Raw genomic sequence first — 19,204 nt, forward strand, 5'->3', positions numbered from 1 at the left:
AAGTTGAAATTAGAACTGCCCTATGATCCAGCAATTGCACTACTGGGTATTTACCCTAAAGATACAAATGTGGTGATCTGAAGGGGCTCATGCACCCCAACATTTGTAGCAGCAATGTCCACAATAACCAAACTATGGAAAGAGCCTAGATATCCATTAACAGATGAATGGATAAAGAAGATGTGATATATATGTATATATATGTATATACATATATATATGAAGAAGATGTGATATATATGTGATGGAATATTATGCAGTCATCAAAAGATGAAATCTTGCCATTTGCAATGACATGGTTGGAGCTAGAGGTTATTATGCTAAGAAAAATAAGTTGATCAGAGAAAGGCAATTATTATATGATCTCACTGATATGAGGAATTTGAGAAACAAGACAGAGGATCATAGGGGAAGGGAGCAAAAATGAAACAAGCAAAACCAGAGAGGGTGATAAGCCATAAGAGACTCTTAATCTCAGGAAGCAAACTGAGGGTTGCTGGAGGGGAGGAGGGTAAGAGGGATGAGATGGCTGGGGTAGACATTGGGGAGGGTATGTGCTACGGTGAGTGCTGTGAATGGTGCAAGACTGATGAATCACAGACCTGTACCCCTGAAGCAAATAATATATTATATGTTAATAATATTTTAAAAATTGTAACTGCTCCCGAGAGTCATCCTTTAATTTGGTAGGGTTCAGCTTGTTCTCCTTAATTATGTTTATCACATCGCAGTAGAGGCCATGGCCTCAAAAAAGAGGTTGCTTCAGTTTGAACCTCGTGTTGACCACTGAAGAGCATAAAACTTTGAGCAGAACATGTAGTTTCTCTAAGTTTCACACTCCCCATGTTTAAATGAAAAAACTAAAAACAGCTATAAAGCAGTTGGTAAGGACTGAATGAATTGATGTCTATAAATCCCATCCACAGTGCCTGACCCATAGGAAGCCCTTCATACATTTCAATTCTATTATCATTGGCCAAGATTTTTGCTTTATCATGCTGTCCAGATGTGGAGAACTTATTGGAGAAGTGCTGTACAGCAGTTAAGCAGAGACTCTGAAGCCAGTTTTCCTGAGTTATAATCCTGATCCTATTGTATACCTGCAATGTGGTTTTGGTCAAGTTCCTGCAATTTTGTGTGCCTTAGTTTTCCCATATGTAAAGTGGGATAGTAATAGATACCTTCTAGGGTTGTAATGAGAATTACTAAATAAACATATGAAATGTTTATATATATGTAAAATATATAGTAAATTCTAGTAAATGTGATTTGTTCACTCTTCCATCTAAACGCCATCCAGACGACTCATAGCTTCAATTCAGAATATTTTTCTTTTCTCAAGGAAACAAGTTGTCCTTATTAATGATGAAAAGTTAACATGGTTATCTAAGGCCAGAGATATCATGGAAAAATTATATACTTGTGAGTCAATGTTAATTAAACATCAAGGGAGTAGTGTTCAAGATAGTCCTCAGGATAAAAGTTCACAATTGAGATAAGCAAGTACCCAAGATTTTGCCTGGGATACAGGACACCTATAATCCTATTCCATGACCTTGTTCCAACTTACTTTTCTATTATGGGGAACACATCACACCAGATGGGTTTATTACTTCCATTCCCATAACCTTCTGGAAAAGTAGACAAAAGATCATGTTTACATCTGATGCTGAATTATCTTCAATTTGGCACAGAAATTAATTCTAAATTTGGATTTGTGAGCTTCCATTAAAATTACTTTTCTGGCACCCATAACCTTGGTTGTCGATGTCAAACCTGGAGGTATAAATAGCACATAGGACATAAAATGTCTTCTGTGGATGACAGACATTCATTGCCCTCCCCAGTCCAGATCCAGGGAGCAACCATGAAGACCTTCATCTTCCTTGCCCTGCTGGGAGCCGCTGGTGAGTCTACAATAATGATTCAGTGTGTGTCCCTGATGTATTTGTTTGCAGTTTGTACTCTGAAAGACAACAATGAATACGGAATAGAATCTCTGTACTCAAAAAACACAATATAAATATTGAAATGACAGTGTATATAGTAGTCCCTTATTTTCTGTGGCAGCTACCTTCACCCCCAGTAGATGCCTGAAGCCACAGATAGTAATGAATCCTATCATACTATGATTTTTCCCCACATATACATACCCATGATAAAGTTATTTTACAAATTAAGAACAGTAAGGGATTAACAACAAAGCTACTAAAAGCATAGAACAATTATAACAACATAGTGTAATAAAAGTTATGTGACTATACTCTTCTGTTTGTCTCTCTCAAAATATCTTATTGTACTGTATTCACCTTTCTTGTGATCATGTGAGATGATAAAATGCCTATGTGATAAGATGAAGTGGGGTGAATGACGTAGGCATTGTGATTAGATTAGTAATGACCTTTGGAAGATTCATCAGAAAACAGATCATTCGCTTCCTGACTCTGGTTAACCAAGGGTAACCAAAACCACCATAAAGGGAGGGACTACAGTTCTACAAATGTCTACACATAATTCAGTCTGCCTTGAGGGGGAAAGATGATAGTGAGCAAGAATACTTAGCGCAGAAAGTATAAAGAGGCAGAAATTGCTCTGAATTTCAAGGTAAAATCTATGGAGAAAGAGAGAAGAGGAAAGGATAGTTAACATTAAGGAGATGTTGTTTTGACCTTTCTAAGCATTTGGAGTTAATCACTGGGTGATAAAATTGGGACTAGTGACTAGTCTTGGGCTCATTGAAGAGGCTATGAAGGTCAAAGCCTGAGTCTCCTCTACACCAACAGACATCTTCACAGGGATCCTGACAGGTGACTGTACTTCATTTCTCATGAATAAAAGCTAGGGGCTGAGTTTTACAACATGCTCGCTAACAAAATCTCTCTGGTGAAAAATAACATATTTAATCATCAGAAGAAAGAAAAATGTCTATTTCTGCTTTTTTATACTACTAAATTTTATAGAAATCTTATGATTAAATTTTCCTGAATTGGATGGGTATAAATTCAGTACATCTGTCTATAGATCTGGAACTGTCTTTCCCAAAGTTACTTTAAAATACTTGAACAATAGGGTATGTATAATACAATCATCAATTCTGGGAGCCACAGAAATCGTAATAATTTGATGGGCAGACTTTAGAATGCTGAGTAAATTTTAAAATGTTAGAAATAAAATGGAGATAAGGGGAAATGTTGGAAAGAAAACCATATCATATTCTGTTAAATTATGTCATGAAAATTTAAGGCAAGAACCAAAAGAGAAACTGGGGGAACAAGAGTACAAAACTCTCTATTCCTTCAAGGCTGGAACATTCTTATGGGCTTCTAAAAGCTTCCAACTACCAACTACCATAAATAAACATAAGTGTGGTTACTGAAAAGCTTTATTGAAACCTTTGCAGGTCTGCTGAGCAAAGTTTTATATAAAATGTATTCTTTATACCCATAGAGAGTAATGTTCAGGACATTTATTACATAAGGAGTCTCTGACAGATGGGTATATGTGTGTGTATGTGTATTAAAAGACATGCATTAAAAAACAATATACTGCCTTTTGCATCAATGTGGATGGAACTAGAGGGTATTATGCTGAGTGAAATAAGTCAATCAGAGAAAGACAATTATCATATGATCTCTCTGATATGAAGAATTTGAGAGGCAATGAGGGGGACTTGGGGAGTAGGGAAGGATAAAAAATGAAACAAGATGGGATCAGGAGGGAGACAAACCATAAGTGATTCTTAATCTCACAAAATAAAATGAGGATTGCTGGGGGGAGGAGGGGAGGGAGAGGGGGGTTGGGTTACAGACATTGGGGAGGGTATGTGCTATGGTGAGTTCTGTGAAGTGCATAAACCTGGTGATTGACAGACCTGGACCCCTGGGGCTAATAATACATTATATGTTAATAAAAATTAAAGAAACAATATATTTATCAAATTTAAAGCATAAATTAAAAAATTAGATATTTCTAATAGGTACAGTAGGTATTAAAAGTATTGAATAATAAGATTTGGAAAAATCATGAAAAAATTATGTTATCGCCATTTCCTGATTATGTGTGAACAGGAAAAAATGATCTTCTCTTTTATAATTAATCCCCCAAAACTTGGTGGTAAGTAGAAATTCCAAGATGGATCTGTTTAACAGATTGTTTCCAACTTTTCCTGGCCACCTGCTTTCCCCATTGATGATGATGACAAGATCGTTGGGGGCTACACCTGTCAGAAGAATTCTGTTCCCTACCAGGTGTCCCTGAACTCCGGCTATCACTTCTGTGGTGGCTCCCTCATCAATCCCCAGTGGGTGGTGTCCGCAGCTCACTGCTACAAGTCGTAAGTAACCAGTCCTCACCTCCCTGTTCTCTCAGAACAACTCATGCCCCAGCAAAGCCAAAGAACACTCAGGGCAAACTACACAGTTATGCTTGAGGGTCAGGCATTCAGATCTAGAAGGCTAATCATTCCTCCCAGGTACTGAATAATGCATGGAGGGAATTTTACGTGGAAAGGTAAACTTAGAGTTCCCTGATGTCCTTCCAAGTGATGATATGGGGAGAGGGGACTAGTGAGTGATGAAGAATACTCTGAACTAGCTCAAGAGCATGAATCAACAAATACTCTTAATCATTATATCTCCATATAGAGGAAATAATCCACAGGAAGCCTCCAGTACAATATTGAAAATAAACATAGTTCATTCTGCCCCCTTAAATTTCTGTCATGTTTCTGATTCCTGCCACATCTCCCCAGAATAATACATAATCTGAACCAGAGGAGAAGTGGCAGGTGCTGAGAAGTCGTCACCAATTCCTTCTTCACCTAACATCGTTTTATTGGCATCACTAGTCATGGGAACTAACCTTCTAACAAGACAGTGGGCTGTGAGTCTGTACTGGTAGGGACACCCACCTAAAAGTCACTGTCACCTGCACCATGTCCGATAAGGCTATCTTAATGCACAATTTTCTATGTGTGGAAATGCTTGCAGGGGATGGTGTTCGTTCTGATGCTTATGACTGGGGTGAACTGGGTAAAGGGAAAATCTCAACTTGGTCCTTTAAGGCTTTGCATTCTTTGATCCAGCCGAATCCAGGTGCGTCTGGGAGAACACAACATGGCAGTCTCTGAGGGTGGTGAGCAATTCATCAATTCAGCCAAGGTCATCCGCCACCCCAGATACAACCAAAATACTATCGATAATGACATCATGCTGATTAAACTGAGCTCTCCCGCCACCCTCAACTCTCGAGTGTCTTCTATCTCTCTGCCAAAATCCTGTGCAGCTGCTGGTACCCAGTGCCTCATCTCTGGCTGGGGGAACACCCTGAGTACTGGGCGTTAAGTGTCACCTGGAACAAAAGCACCAAGTCTGGAAATCCTAGAAGTGAAGGACATGTAGAGGTTCAGTTAGTCTGAATGGTCACTCAAGGTAAGTTTCCCAGAGGATGGTTTGTAGATATATGGAATCTTAGGAAGATGCTTTTTCTGGAAACACAACAAAAATGAGCCATGATAAAGATGGCAGATATTCAACTGAAATGTGATTAGTGATTTGCAAAGAAGTAGAAACTGAGGAGGTAAGTACAACAGAGGGACTTGGTACAGCCTAAAGTAGAGACCCGCTTGAGAAAGAGTCTCTAGATTTGAGATCTGTAGTCACTGATGCTAATGTCAGAGAGAACAACTTGTTGATGAAAACGGTTTAGAAGTCATTCCAGATAACTGTTCTTCCAAAACAGAAGATACTGGCAATCTGAGACAGTAGGGAAGGTAAAGGGAGATAGGCAAAGAAATCTCCAGGAATCCTATAGGTAATAGTCTTCCATTTTTACTCTCCTGCCCCACAGAAAAGTTTCCTGATGTCCTGCAGTGTCTTCAAGCTCCCATCCTCTCTGACAGCACTTGCCGCAATGCCTACCCTGGCAAAATCACCAGCAATATGATCTGTCTGGGTTACCTGCAGGGTGGAAAGGATTCTTGTCAGGTTAGTTTCTTTTTCTACATGCACTTCCACAATAATTCCCTTTCCCAAAACACAGGCTGAAAAGCTATCTCTGTGATGGATTATAAGGGACCATGGATAGATTTGTGATCAGTAATAAATTTTCTTTTTGATATATTAAGAGCTAGGGATAAGGGTAAAAAGATACACAGAAGATGGCGTGGAAAGAGGACATCCAGGTGCCCTATTTAGGAGTGATATTGTAGAAGAAATCTTTCTGAAAAAAAAAATAGGGTTACTTGAGTAGCATTGCACTCACAAGTCCTTCCTCTTTTGGCCCTGTGTGCCTGCAACTAAGAAAAGAGCAGGAGCTAGAAGGAGGGAGGAGAAAGGAGAGGTATACCATCAGAGATTAAGAATTGGATATCCAGGGGAAGGGACGGTGCTTCCTAGAGAATCAGCAACGTGGGAAAACAGACCCAGGGTCATGGAGAAACAATGCTGAATCTTGCTCCCATCTTGGCATAGTTGGGAGTTCTTACTGTCTCTTCCCTCTTGCACAGGATGACTCTGGTGGCCCTGTGGTCTGCAACGGAGAGCTCCAGGGCATTGTCTCCTGGGGTATTGGCTGTGCTCTAAAAGGCAAACCTGGTGTCTACACCAAGGTCTGCAATTACGTGAGCTGGATTCAGGAGACCATTGCTGCCAACTAAGCATGTAAACATGTGTCATACTCTATGTACTATCCTCTTGGTCAATTTCAACTTCCAACTATGCCTGAAAACAGTATCTAAATAAAAACATTTTGCTCCACATCCTATGTGTCCACGAACTGTCCTTACTTTGATTTATTAACTTTCTCTTCAAACTTACTGCTGTGTAAGTAGGTGGGCATAGAACTGAACAATTATAGGAGGAATGAATTGGAAGGGATACATTGTGATTCATTCTGCCTGCTCAAAATGAATTTATTAATCACCTACTATCTGCTAGGCTTTGTGTGGTCCCCTAAGCCTAGAGGTCATTGTTATTGTCACATTTTGAACAGAGAATGACACCAAGGTGCAGAAAGTGAAATTCAATGGCCCAAAGTCCTTTGGCAAGCTCATAGTAAGGCAGAGACCAAGCTCCAGCTATCCTGATTGCCGATGCATTGCCACTGCTGTGACACCATGGTCTCCTTCTGTGCTCTAATCCTTCTGAAACTCTGTGAGACTAGATGAGGGAAACCACTAGGTGGAGAAATTTTTACCAATCACCAATTTCCTGAATTCTGCAAGGTTCTACTAACCTATGAGTTCCAGTTCTCTAAGATCTTTCTTGTTTCCTAATGGGGTTTTATTGCTATAGCAGCCATGACGTTAGCAAGCAATCTGCGCCCCTTCTCCACCACCAGTCCCCTAAATCTCAGGCCAAATAATGTAGTATTTTGAACTCTAAGAAAAAGGAAGTGCAAATGCATGTACGTTTGTAGGAAATAGATCTATTACACCAAGTTCATAGAAGATTGGCTACAGAGTTGGCTTGGAGTACAAGTCGTAGCACAGGATTCTTGTGCATTTGCAGTATGGATCCAGGAAAAAGATATCATGGGATCTGAGCATGGAAACACTGGAGCAGGTGGAGGAGGTTTGAAAGGGAGAAATGTTCCCAGCCTCCTTGATAAGGTGAAGAAGGGATATTATCTTAGTCAGTTTAGACAGTTACAGCAAAAATGCCATAGACTAGGTGGCTTAAACCACAAACTAATTTCTCATGGTTCTGGAGGCTGGGAAGTCCAAGATCAAGGTGCCATTGAAATAGTGGGGGCCCCCTTCTGGCATGTAGACAGTGGCCTTCTCACTGGGTCCTCACAGGGCAGAGAGAGGGCTCTAGTCTCTCCTTATAAGGACACTAATCCCATCACAGGGGCTCCACCTTTATGATCTCATCTAAAGCTTGCAAAGGCCCTGCCCCCTAATCCCATCCCACTGTGGATTAGGGTTTGAGCACATACATTTGGTGGAGGGACACAGTCATGCAGTCCATACTGGGTATCTTGGAAGAGGAAAGTATGGGAAGGTACACACCTCACTACCAAATCTCTATTCCTCTGTAACTCTGGATGGCGTGTTCATAGGGAGCAGTCCTGAGCCCTTAATATTGCCTTGTCAATGTCACCAGGATGGAGCCCAAATTCCTTTTCGTTGTATTTGAGGCTAACTATTTGATCATAACTAAGCTGTCCTGTCTTATTTCCATTTCAATGCTTTCTATAAGTCCACTCCATCCCCACCATCAATATACGCCTACCAACTTCAGCCCAAGTAGAGGGCAGATTCAGAGACCCTGGCAGGCTAAGTGAGATAGATAAAAGGTGAGAGATCAGGGCCGGCCCAAATAAACAAATCCCATTTCTTGACACCATTCTATAGTCTCTTTTCAGCTTCTCTTGTCACTTTCTGTCTCTTGTCTTTTTAAAATCTAACCCTTTGTAATTTGCAAATGTATATTAAAATGTAAAATCTGTACACTCTTTGACCCAGAAAATTCAATTCTCAAACTCTATCCTGTTAAAACATGCATATAAAAACAAAACAAAGTATACATGAGAGTGTAGCATTTAGAAGTCATTTGTTTGCAAGGAATAGAATATCCAGCTCATTAGGTCTTGCATTTATAGAAGCTTAGAAATGGGGAAGGCTTCAGGGATGTTGTGATTCAGCAGTGCAAAAATGTCAAGGACCCAATTTACTCCTGGCTCTGTCCTGTGCACTACTGTCATTTCTGTCACTTTATCCTAGGGATAAAGCCTTATGATCAAAAAGCCCTCAGGGGCCTACTCTCCCTTGTCTGTATCCAGGGAAAGAATTAAACAAAGTTGCTCCCAACATTTTTGGAGAGCTTTTTTTCCCAGATGCCCCTGGCAGTCATCATATTGTGTGTCTCACTAAATTCAGTCATTTGTACAACGCTGAGCCAATAATTAAATGGGATTATGCTGATTAATTTACAATAAAGTGATACGGCATGGCATCAGAGCGAAGGGTGGACTTTACATTCTGTAAGAAATTTGGCATATACATGGTATATGCTTGGTTAACTGAGTAGTTATAAGGCTAGTCACCAAGAGAAGGGGGAGTGGATATAAAGGAAGAGGACACAGTCTCCACCAGAATAATCTAGGGTGCTTATCAATATATTGTCTATGAAATACTGAAAACCCAGGAACATCTCAAATATTCATTTAATAGAATATTGATTAAATAAACCTGACATGTCCCTCAGTGGAGACAATGTAACTATTCTACTCATTTATTCAAGCACTTACCCAAAATATTTGTTGAACAACTACAATATACCGGTCCTGTTTTATGAACTTAAGGTACAGCAGAAGAAAACAGTCAAAACCCTGCCTTCATGATATATGTATTCTCACTCGATAAATAGAAAACAAATGAAAAGAATGTAGTGCTGATCCATGCAAATGCTACAGGGAAAGCAAACTGGATAAAGGTGTAGCTGACTGGAATGTATAGACCTGCCAAGAAGTATAGTGGACATTTGAAATGTGAGGGTTAGGGAACCTACACCCTGCATAGTAAAAAATCCTTCTGTAACCTATGACTTCCCCAAAACTTAACTACTAATAGCCTACTATTGGCCAGAAGCCTTACTGATAACATAAACAGTTGATTAACATGTTTCATATATGTCCTACAAACTATATTCTTACAATAAAGTAGAGAAAAAATGCTATTAAGAAAATCATAAGGAAGAGAAAATTCACTTACAGTTGTACTGTCAGAAGTCACAAATCAGTGGACCCATGCAGTTCAAACTCCATATTGTTTAAGGGTCAACTGTGTAATCAGAAACACATAAGAAGACCTATGAAAACGAGGACCCCCAGATGGCTCAGTTGGTTAAGTGGCTGACTTGATTTTGGCTCAGGTCATGATCTTCAGGGTGCTGGGATGGAGCCCTGCATCTGGCTTCGTGGGGAATCTGTTAGAGGATTCTCTCTCCCTCTAATCTTCCCCATCATGCTCTCTCTCACTCTAAAATAAATAAATAAGTCATTTTTTCTTTAAAAAAAGACTCTTAATCTCACAAAACAAACTGAGGGTTGCTGGGGGGAGGGGGTTTGGGAGAAGGGGGTGGGATTATGGACATTGGGGAGGGTATGTGCTTTGGTGAGTGCTGTGAAGTGTGTAAACCTGGTGATTCACAGACCTGTACCCCTGGGGATAAAAATATATGTTTATAAAAAATAAAAAGTTAAAAAAAAAAAAAAAAAGACCTACAGGAAAGGAACCAATATCATCAGGTCCCAGGAGTTCAGCTAGATAGTTATCAAACCCTTACAAACACCTACAAATTCAACAGGAGATCAAAGAAAAGAATAGCAGCAATTCTATGAACAAAGCTCCTCCAGGGCCAGAGATTGGGAGGCCGCTATTTTCATTCTCATATTCTAAAACTGTATGAGAAGCTTTCAAGAAACAAAAGTTACTGAGAACAAACCCAAGCAGATTACTTCGCCTGGCCCCTAGCAAGGGTGCTGCAATTATGCCTTGGGCAAAGACATTTGAGAATCACTGCAACAGGCCCCTCACCCAGAAGATTAAAAAGAACATTCATCCAAGACCAAGTGAACCAGTCAAAGAGAACTGCAAGACAACAGCACTAGGGGAATACAGCACATAGAATCCATGGCTATTTCCCATGATTCTTGAGTCTTTCAAAGTTAAATTTTAAAAATTTTCTTTTTTTCTTTTTCCATTTTTTAAAAATTTTTCCTTTTTTCTATTTTAACCAACATTTTATCTTATCCATACCTATTTATTTATTTATTTATTTATTAGATTTTGTTTTTTCAGTGTTCCTAGATTCATTGTGTATGTACCATCTCTCTTTGCTGAGAGAACCCCTTTCAATATTTTCTGTAAGGCTGGTTTGGTGTTTGCAAATTCTTTCAGTTTTTGTTTGTCCTGGAAGCTTTTTATTTATCCTTCTATTTTCAATGACAGCCTAGCTGGATTTACTATTCTTGGCTACATACTTTTCTCATTTAGTGTTCTGACTGCATCATGCCAGTCCTTTCTGGACTGCCAGATCTCTATGGATAGGTCTCATCACAATATAATATTTCTACCTTTGTAGTTTATAAACTCCTTGTTCCAAGATGCTTTCAGGATTTTCTCTTTGTCTCTGAGACTTGCCAGTTTTACTATTAGATGATAGGGTGTTGACTTATTTTTAATTGATTTTGAGGGGGATTCTCTGGACCTCCTGGATTTTGATGCCTCTTTCCTTTCCCAAAATTCGGGAAGTTCTCTGCTATAATTTGCTCCAATATACCTTCTGCCCCTCTCTCTCTTTCTTCTTCTGGGAACCCAATTACTCTAATATTGTTTCATCTTAGGGTATTACTTATCTCTGGAATTCTCCCCTCATAATCCAGTAGTTGTTTATCTCTCTTTTTGTCAAATTCTTTATTCTCCATAATTTGATGTTCTAGATCACTAATTCTCTCTTCTGCCTCATTTATCCTAGCAGTAAGAGGCTCCATTTTTAATTGCACCTCATTAATAACTTTTAAAAATTTCAACTTGGTTAGATTTTAGTTCTTTTACTTCTCCAGAAATGGATTCTCTAATATCTTCTATGCTTTTTTCAAGACCAGCTAGTATCTTTATAAACATCATTCTGAACTCTAGTTCCAACATCTTACTAATGTCCATATTGATTAGGTACCTAAATGTCAGTACTGCCTCCTGTTCTTTTTTCTGAAGTGAGTTTTTCCTCCTTGTCATTTTATCCAGAGAAGAATAGATGAATGAGAGAACAAAAATGCTTAAAGAGTAACAATGACACTAGAAAAATATACACTAAACAAATCAGAAGAGACCGAAAGCCAGGAGGAAAAGAAAGGAAAACATATATAATCAGGCTGGTGAATAGAACAGAACCACACACCAGAATTTTGGTGTGTTTTGGTCTATTAGAAGAAACTGCCTCCCCAAATTTTAAGGACAGAAACATACACACACACACAGACACACACACACACACACACACACACACATATATATATGTGACCATAGTCACCTACAGGCAATACAATGGCACTAAATTCCTATCTTTCAACAGTTACCCTGAATGTAAATGGGATAAATGCCCCCACTCAAAAGACACAGGGCATCAGAATGGATTTAAAAAACAAAACAAGACCCATTGATACATAAACTAATTTTAGACCCAAAGACACCTCCAGATTTAAAGTGAGGGGATGGAAAACAATTTACCATTCTAATGGCATTAAATAAAGCTGTGTGGCAATCCTTATATAAGAAAAATTATATTTTAAGCCAAACACTATAATAAGAGATGAGGAAAGACACTATATCATACTTAAAGGGTCTGTCCAACAAGAAGATCTAACAATTTTAAATATCTATGCCCCTAACATGGGAGCAGCCAACTACATAAACCAATTAATAACAAAATCAAGGAAACACATTGACAGTAATACAGTAAGAGTAGGGGATTTTAACATCCCCCCTCACTGAAATAGATATCTATCTATCTAAGAAAAAGATCAACAAGAAAATAAATACTTTAAATACCACACGAGACCAGATGGACATCACAGATATATTCAGAACATTCCATCCCAAAGCAACATGTTGGGACATACACAGTCTTCTCTAGTGCACATGGAACATTCTCTAGAACAGATCACATCCTGGGTCACAAATCAGGTCTCAGCTGCTACCAAAAGATTGGGATCATGCCCTGCATATCTTCAGACCACAATGCTTTGAAACTAGAATTCAATCACAAGAGGAAAGTTAGAAAGAACTCAAATACATGGAGGCTAAAGAGCATCCTACTAAAGAATGAATGGGTCAACCAGGAAATTAAAAAAGAGTTGAAAAAATTCATGGAAACAAATGAAATTGAAAACACAACTGTTCAAAATCTTTGGGATGCAGCAAAGGTGGTCTTGAGAGGAAAGTATATAGTGATACAAGCCTTTCTCAAGAAACAAGAAAGTTCTCAAATACACAACCTAACCCTACATCTAAAGGAGCTAGAGAAAGAACAGCTCTTCTTCTCCTAAATCCAGCAGGAGAAGAGAAATAATAAAGATCAGAGCAGAAATCAATGAAATAGAAACAAACAACAACAACAACAAAAAAAAGAGTAGAACAAATCAACAAAATTAGGAGCTGGTTCTTTGAAAGAATTAATAATATTGATAAACCCCTGGCCAGACTTATCAAAAAGAAAAGAGAAATGACCCAAATAAATAAAATCATGAATGAAAGAGGAGAGATCACAACCAAAACCAAAGAAATACAAACAATTATAAGAAAATATTATGAGCAACTCTATGCCAGCAAATTTGACAATCTGGAAGAAATGGATGCATTCCTAGAGACATATAAACTACCAAAACTGTACCAGGAAGAAATAGAAAACCCGAACAGACCCATAACCAGTAAGGAGATTGAAGCAGTCATCAAAAATCTCCCAAAAATAAGAGCCCAGGTCCAGATGGCTTCCCAGGGGAATTCTACCAAACATTTAAAGAATAATTAATTCCTATTTTCCTGAAACTGTTCAAAAAATAGAAATTGAAGGAAATCTTTCAAACTCATTTTATGAGGCAGCATTACCTTAATCCCCAAACCAGACAAAGACCCCATCAAAAAGAGAATTACAGGGACACTTGGGTGGCTCAGTGGGTTTAAGCCTCAGTCTTTGGCTCAGGTCATGATCTCAGGGTCCTGGGATGGAACCCTGCATTGGGCTCTCTGCTCAGTGGGGATCCAGTTTCCTTCTCTCTCTCTGCCTGCCTCTCTACCTACTGTGATCTCTGTCAAATAAATAAATAAAATCTTCTAAAAAAAAAAAAAGAGAGAGAGAGAGAGAATCATAGACCAATATCCTTGATGAACACAGATGTGAAAATTCTCACCAAAATACTATCCAATAGGATCCAACAGTACATTAAAAGGATTATCCACCATGACCAAGTAGGATTCATCCCAGGACTGCAAGGTTGGTTCAACATCCGCAAATCAATCAATGTAATAAAATACATTAATAAAAGAAAGAACAAAAGCCACATGATACTCTCAAGAGATGCTGAAAAAGCATTTGACAAAGTACAGCATCCTTTCTTGATCAAAACTCTTCAAAGTGTAGAGATAGAGGTTACATACCTTAATATCATCAAAGCCATCTATGAAAATTCCACAGTGAATAAGTACATATCACTAAGGGACAGAAGCAAACTGAAAGAGCTACATATTGTATGATTCTAACAATAAGACATTTTGGAAAAGGCACAGTCATGATGTCAATAAAAAGAATAGCAGTTTCCAAGTGTCAGAAGTCAGAGGACTTTTAGGGCAGTGAAAATACTCTGTATGCTACTCTAATGACACATATCATTCATTATACATCTGTTCAAACCCATAGACTATACAACAGCAAGAAGAGTGAATACTGTGGTAAACTATGGACTTTGAGTGGTAATAATGTGTCAGTGTAGGCTCATCCTTTGTAGTAAGTGGACCATTCTGGTGGGGATGTTGGAAATGGGACAGGGTATGCACTGGTGAAGCCATGGGGTATATGGGAAATCTCTGTACCCTCCTCTCAATATTGTTGATAGCCTTAAATGCTTGCTCTTAAAAAAAATTATTAACTCTTTTTTTTGTTGAATGAAAATTATAGAGAATGGGCAGAGCCCGAAGTATTGCAATGCTGATTGTGCTAATAGGGGGCAATAGTAAGTGGAGTTATAATTAGTGAGGTTTTTATTGTTGTTTCATATTTCTGCTGGTTTTTTTCCCTATATTTTTCTCAATAAACATGTAATAGATTTACATGAACCATGAGAGACTGTGAACTCTGAGAAACAAACTGAGGGTTTTAGAGGGAAAGGGTGTTGGGGGAATGGGTGAGCCTGGTGGTGAGTATTAAGGAGGGCATGTACTGCATGGAGCACTGGGTGTGGTGCATAAACAATGAATCTTGGAACACTAGAAAAAAAAAAAGAATGTAGTACATTTTGCAGAGCAGATATATTGTTCATTTTTAGTAAAATTCCCAGGCTGTTTACTTCACAAAACTTAGTCGTAGCCCTTACCACCTTACAAAAGTCCATCACCCACATTCATGTCTGGGAAGGAAGCCAGCTGAGAATGAGTGCAGTGCAGGGCAGGCTGGGATTACGGATCAGCTCCACCCTCATCCTCCCACATCTGTTCAGAGTCTCACATTCATCACCGTGTGTTACAAATGAAACACAGTTACAAAGAGAGGGCAGAGTAATTTATTTCTGGGGAGAGCTATATTATTAGGCTGCAGACATCTGGTGCTCCAGATGTCCCAATGGTGCTCAATAGCCTCGAATAGCTGACTTTAGGAGCAGCATGCCCCAGGATAGGGATGAGCCAAAATGCACAATTCTGTGAACCAGAGATATACAGAAGGTTTATTCCTTCTTAGTATTCAGGAGGTGAAAAACACAATCATCATCAATATCATCACAACCAGTACTTATTAAGTTTTTTCAACATGTCACACCTCTCTTACATACTTTCAAGTAATATTCAAGCCTCACAACTATCCTATGAAACAGGCATTAATATTCCTCCTTACATGAAGTTTAGGAGGTCAATTGTATTTTTCCAATGTAAGACAGCTAGTAATTCCTGCTGCCAGGAATCAAATCCTAGAAGCTAGACCCCAGAGTCCATGCTCTTCACCACTATATAGGACTTCACAAAAATATTTGGACATTGGGGAAGAAAGGCATCCCCAGAAGCCTGGAAAACATGGAGATACTAAAGTCACAGTCATTTCATTTAATAAGCATTTATGTAACATTTCCTATTTCCCATTAGAACTCACTGTTGTAAGCACTTTATTATTAGAAAATCTGAACAGATCAGTGAGGAGTAGAAAGTGACTCAGTAATCAAAAACCTCCCACTACAGAAAATCCCAGGACCAGACATTTTCACTGGCAAATTCTAGTGAACATTTAAAGAGAAATTAATACCCATCCTTCTCAGACTCTTCCAAAAAGTTGAAGAGGAGGGAACACTTCCAAACTCATTGTAAGAAGCCAGTGTGAGTCTAATAGCAAAGCCAGAGAAGGTAGGACATTACAAGAAAATTTTAGACCAATATCCCTGACAGAACCCACTATTTGTTTCATATTTTTGTAGAGGGGGTTTAGTTAAGAAGTTCTCTTATAAGGCTAACTTAAAACAAGAGTGTAGTGCACTGAAGAGTCATAAATGTCAAAGACAAAAACTGAACAGTAAGAGGATTGATTTTATTCAGACTATTGCAGTAAGAACACCCCAGATCTAAAGATCAGAGTGTCTCAGCAGGATGGTTTTGCCTTAAGACTTCTAGAGGGAGAAATAAATGTGTTACAGGTGGGGAGATTTGTCGTTGAGAAAAATAGTTGTTTTCAGTCAGAGGACTTCTCAGTCAGCTGAACAAAAATTGTGTGTTTAACCCGTTTCAGGGGAAAAGGGAATTGTAAGCTTAGCTAATCACTCATGAGACAAAGAATGGGGAGTTGGGAGGGTCAGTTCTGGCCACTTCAGCAGGTTCAAGTAAAGCGGGGAAAGGTCTGTGTTTAGTTTTGTCACAGGTAAACAAGAGAGTCATCCTGAGTTTTATGGGAGTCACAAGAAAGAGTGGCAAAGTCTCTAGTAACTCCTGTGTGGAAGGGTAGTTCTTTGTGGTAAGCCATTTCCCTGAACCCAAAATTGTGAGTATTTTTAACAGTCACTGTTTCTGGGAGCACAGGGCTCAGATCAAGTTCAACATGTCAGAGGAAATCCAGAGATTCAATCTGAGTCCTGACTTTGCCAGAAACTTCTATGAGGACCACAGCTTCCTCATCATGAACATGGGGAGCAAGGGATGATTTATTAAATTCATTTCATATCTGGATGTTTGGTGAGTCTCTAAGAATGTCAGAGGGACACTTTAGAATCAAAATCCTAGAGAAAAACATAAGCGGTAACCTCTTTGACATTGGCTACAGCAACTTCTTCTAGGACATGTCTCCAAAGACAAAGGAAACAAAAGCAAAAATAAATTTTTGGGACTTCATCAAGATCAAAACCTTCTGCACAGCAATGGAAACAGTCAACAAAACAAAGTGGCAACCCATGGAATGGGAGAAGATATTCACAAATGACACTACAGACAAAAGGCTGATAACCAGGATATATAACCAGGATATATAAAGAACTCCTCAGACTCAACACCCAAAAAACAGATAATCATGTCAAAAAATGGGCAGAAGATATGAACAAACACTTCTCCAAAGAAGACATACAACTGGCTAACAGACACATAAATAAATGTTCATCATCATTAGCCATCAGGGAGATTCAAATCAAAACCTCATTAAGATACTACCTTACACCAGTTAGAATGCCCAAAATTAAGAAGACAGTAAACAACATGTGTTGGAGAGGATGTGGAGAAAGGGGAACCCCCTTCACTGTTTGTGGGAATGCAAGTTGGTGTAGCCACTTTGGAAGACAGTATGGCGATTCCTTGAGAAATTAAAAATATAGCTACCCTATGACCCTGCAATTGCACTTCTGGATATTTACCCCAAAGATACAGATGTAGTGAAAAGAAGGTCCATCTGTACCCCAATGTTCATAGCAGCAATGGCCGCAGTCACCAAACTGTGGAAAGAACCAAGATGTCCTTCGACAGATGAATGGATAAAGAAGACAGTGTCTATATATACAATGGAATATTATGTCTCCATCAGAAAAGATGAATCCCCAACCTCTGTATCAACATGGATGGAATTGGAAGAGATTATGCTGAGTGAAATAAGTCAAGCAGAGAGAGTCAATTATCATATGGTTTCACTTACTTGTGGAGCATAAAGAATAATAACAGAAGATATTGGGAGTTAGAGAGGAGAAGTGAGTTGGGGGAAATCAGAGGGGAGACAAACCATGAGAGACTGTGGACTCTGAGAAACAAACTGAGGGTTTTGGAGGGGAGGAGGGTGAGGGTTGGGTGAGTCTGGTAGTGGGTATCAAGGAGGACCTGTATTGCATGGAGCACTGGGTGTGATGCACAAACAATGAATCTTGGAAAAATGAAAAAATTAAATTAAATTTTAAAATATAGAAGCAGGGAGATGGCAAGTGATGTCTGGGGGGCATAGTCACAGAGGGAGGATGGGACAACAAAGAAAGGCCATGTCACAGAGAGGGGAGGAAAATATCAGCAGATACATCAGGATTTCTGAGATATTTGGGATAAGAAAAGGGTGAATCCCTGCCTTATGTGCCATTCATTTAGTAGTTAATGAGAGCCTACCTTGTCCTAACATTTGAGGCACGTTCCCATGACTATGGCCTTAGGAGTTGCTTTGCCCATCTTTTCTCCTTAGATCAGTTGTTTCCAGCTGGGGATGATTTTGACCCTGAGGGAACATTTACCAGTGTCTGGAGATATTTTGGTTATCACAACTGGGAGGAAGGGCTAGTGGTACTTGTAACTAAGGCAAGAGATGCTGATAAATATCCTATAGAGTGCAGGGCAGTTCCCCACAACATAGAATTACCTGGTCCCAAATGCAGTCCTGCCTTCTAGTTAGTCATCTTTTTATCAGCAACATTTCAAATGTAAAAGAAACAATCTACTCAGGAGGGAGGATTTGCTAAAACAGACATAACATCCTGGTAGGTCATTATGATATGTAGGAGGAGAATCTGGTTCTATGCAGCTAGAGGTTAGTTCTTCCTGAGATTCACTTATTCTGGAAGTTTCTGCCATGCCTCATTAATTATGACAACTCCTGCTCCAGGAACACATTTCTTAGATTTTTCTAAGAATTCTATCTGCTCACTAGAGGCATCCTTTAATTTGATCAAGTTCCGATTGTTCTCCTTAAATATGATTATGGCATCAATCATGCAGAAGGCCATGGCCTCAGAAATGAGGCTGCTTGAGTTTGAATGTTGTGTTGATCACTAAAGTATATAAAACTGAGCAAAACATGTAATTTCTCTACGCTTCATCCTCCCCATTTATAAAATGGTAAAAATTAGAACATTTATTAGGGATTGAAAGAAATGATGTATATAAATCCGATTCACAATGCCTGACACATAAGAAGTAATCCATAAATTTGAATTCCGTTATCATTGGACAAGATTTCTGCATTATCATGCTGTCCATATGAAAGTGGCAAACTTA

At 39.0% G+C, this 19,204-nt stretch overlaps 1 protein-coding gene and 1 long non-coding RNA gene across 2 annotated transcripts in view; one reads left to right on the forward strand and one right to left on the reverse strand.

Annotated features, from left to right (window-relative positions):
* The window catches only part of LOC309844614, a 106,338-nt gene that overhangs the window by 46,354 nt on the left and 40,780 nt on the right, over positions 1 to 19,204 (reverse strand). The window lies entirely within an intron of this gene.
* On the forward strand, positions 1,768 to 6,757 carry LOC309845786 (serine protease 1-like; the record flags this gene model as incomplete). The annotated part of the gene is made up of 5 exons (XM_082694135.1): positions 1,768 to 1,782; positions 4,149 to 4,333; positions 5,084 to 5,337; positions 5,848 to 5,984; positions 6,506 to 6,757. The coding sequence occupies 5 exons, from the start codon at positions 1,768 to 1,770 to the stop codon at positions 6,653 to 6,655; spliced, it is 741 nt and encodes a 246-aa protein (XP_082550261.1). The 3' UTR covers positions 6,656 to 6,757.

This window comes from Mustela nivalis (assembly GCF_964662115.1).
Source record: "Mustela nivalis genome assembly, chromosome: 12".
Lineage (NCBI taxonomy): Eukaryota > Metazoa > Chordata > Mammalia > Carnivora > Mustelidae > Mustela > Mustela nivalis.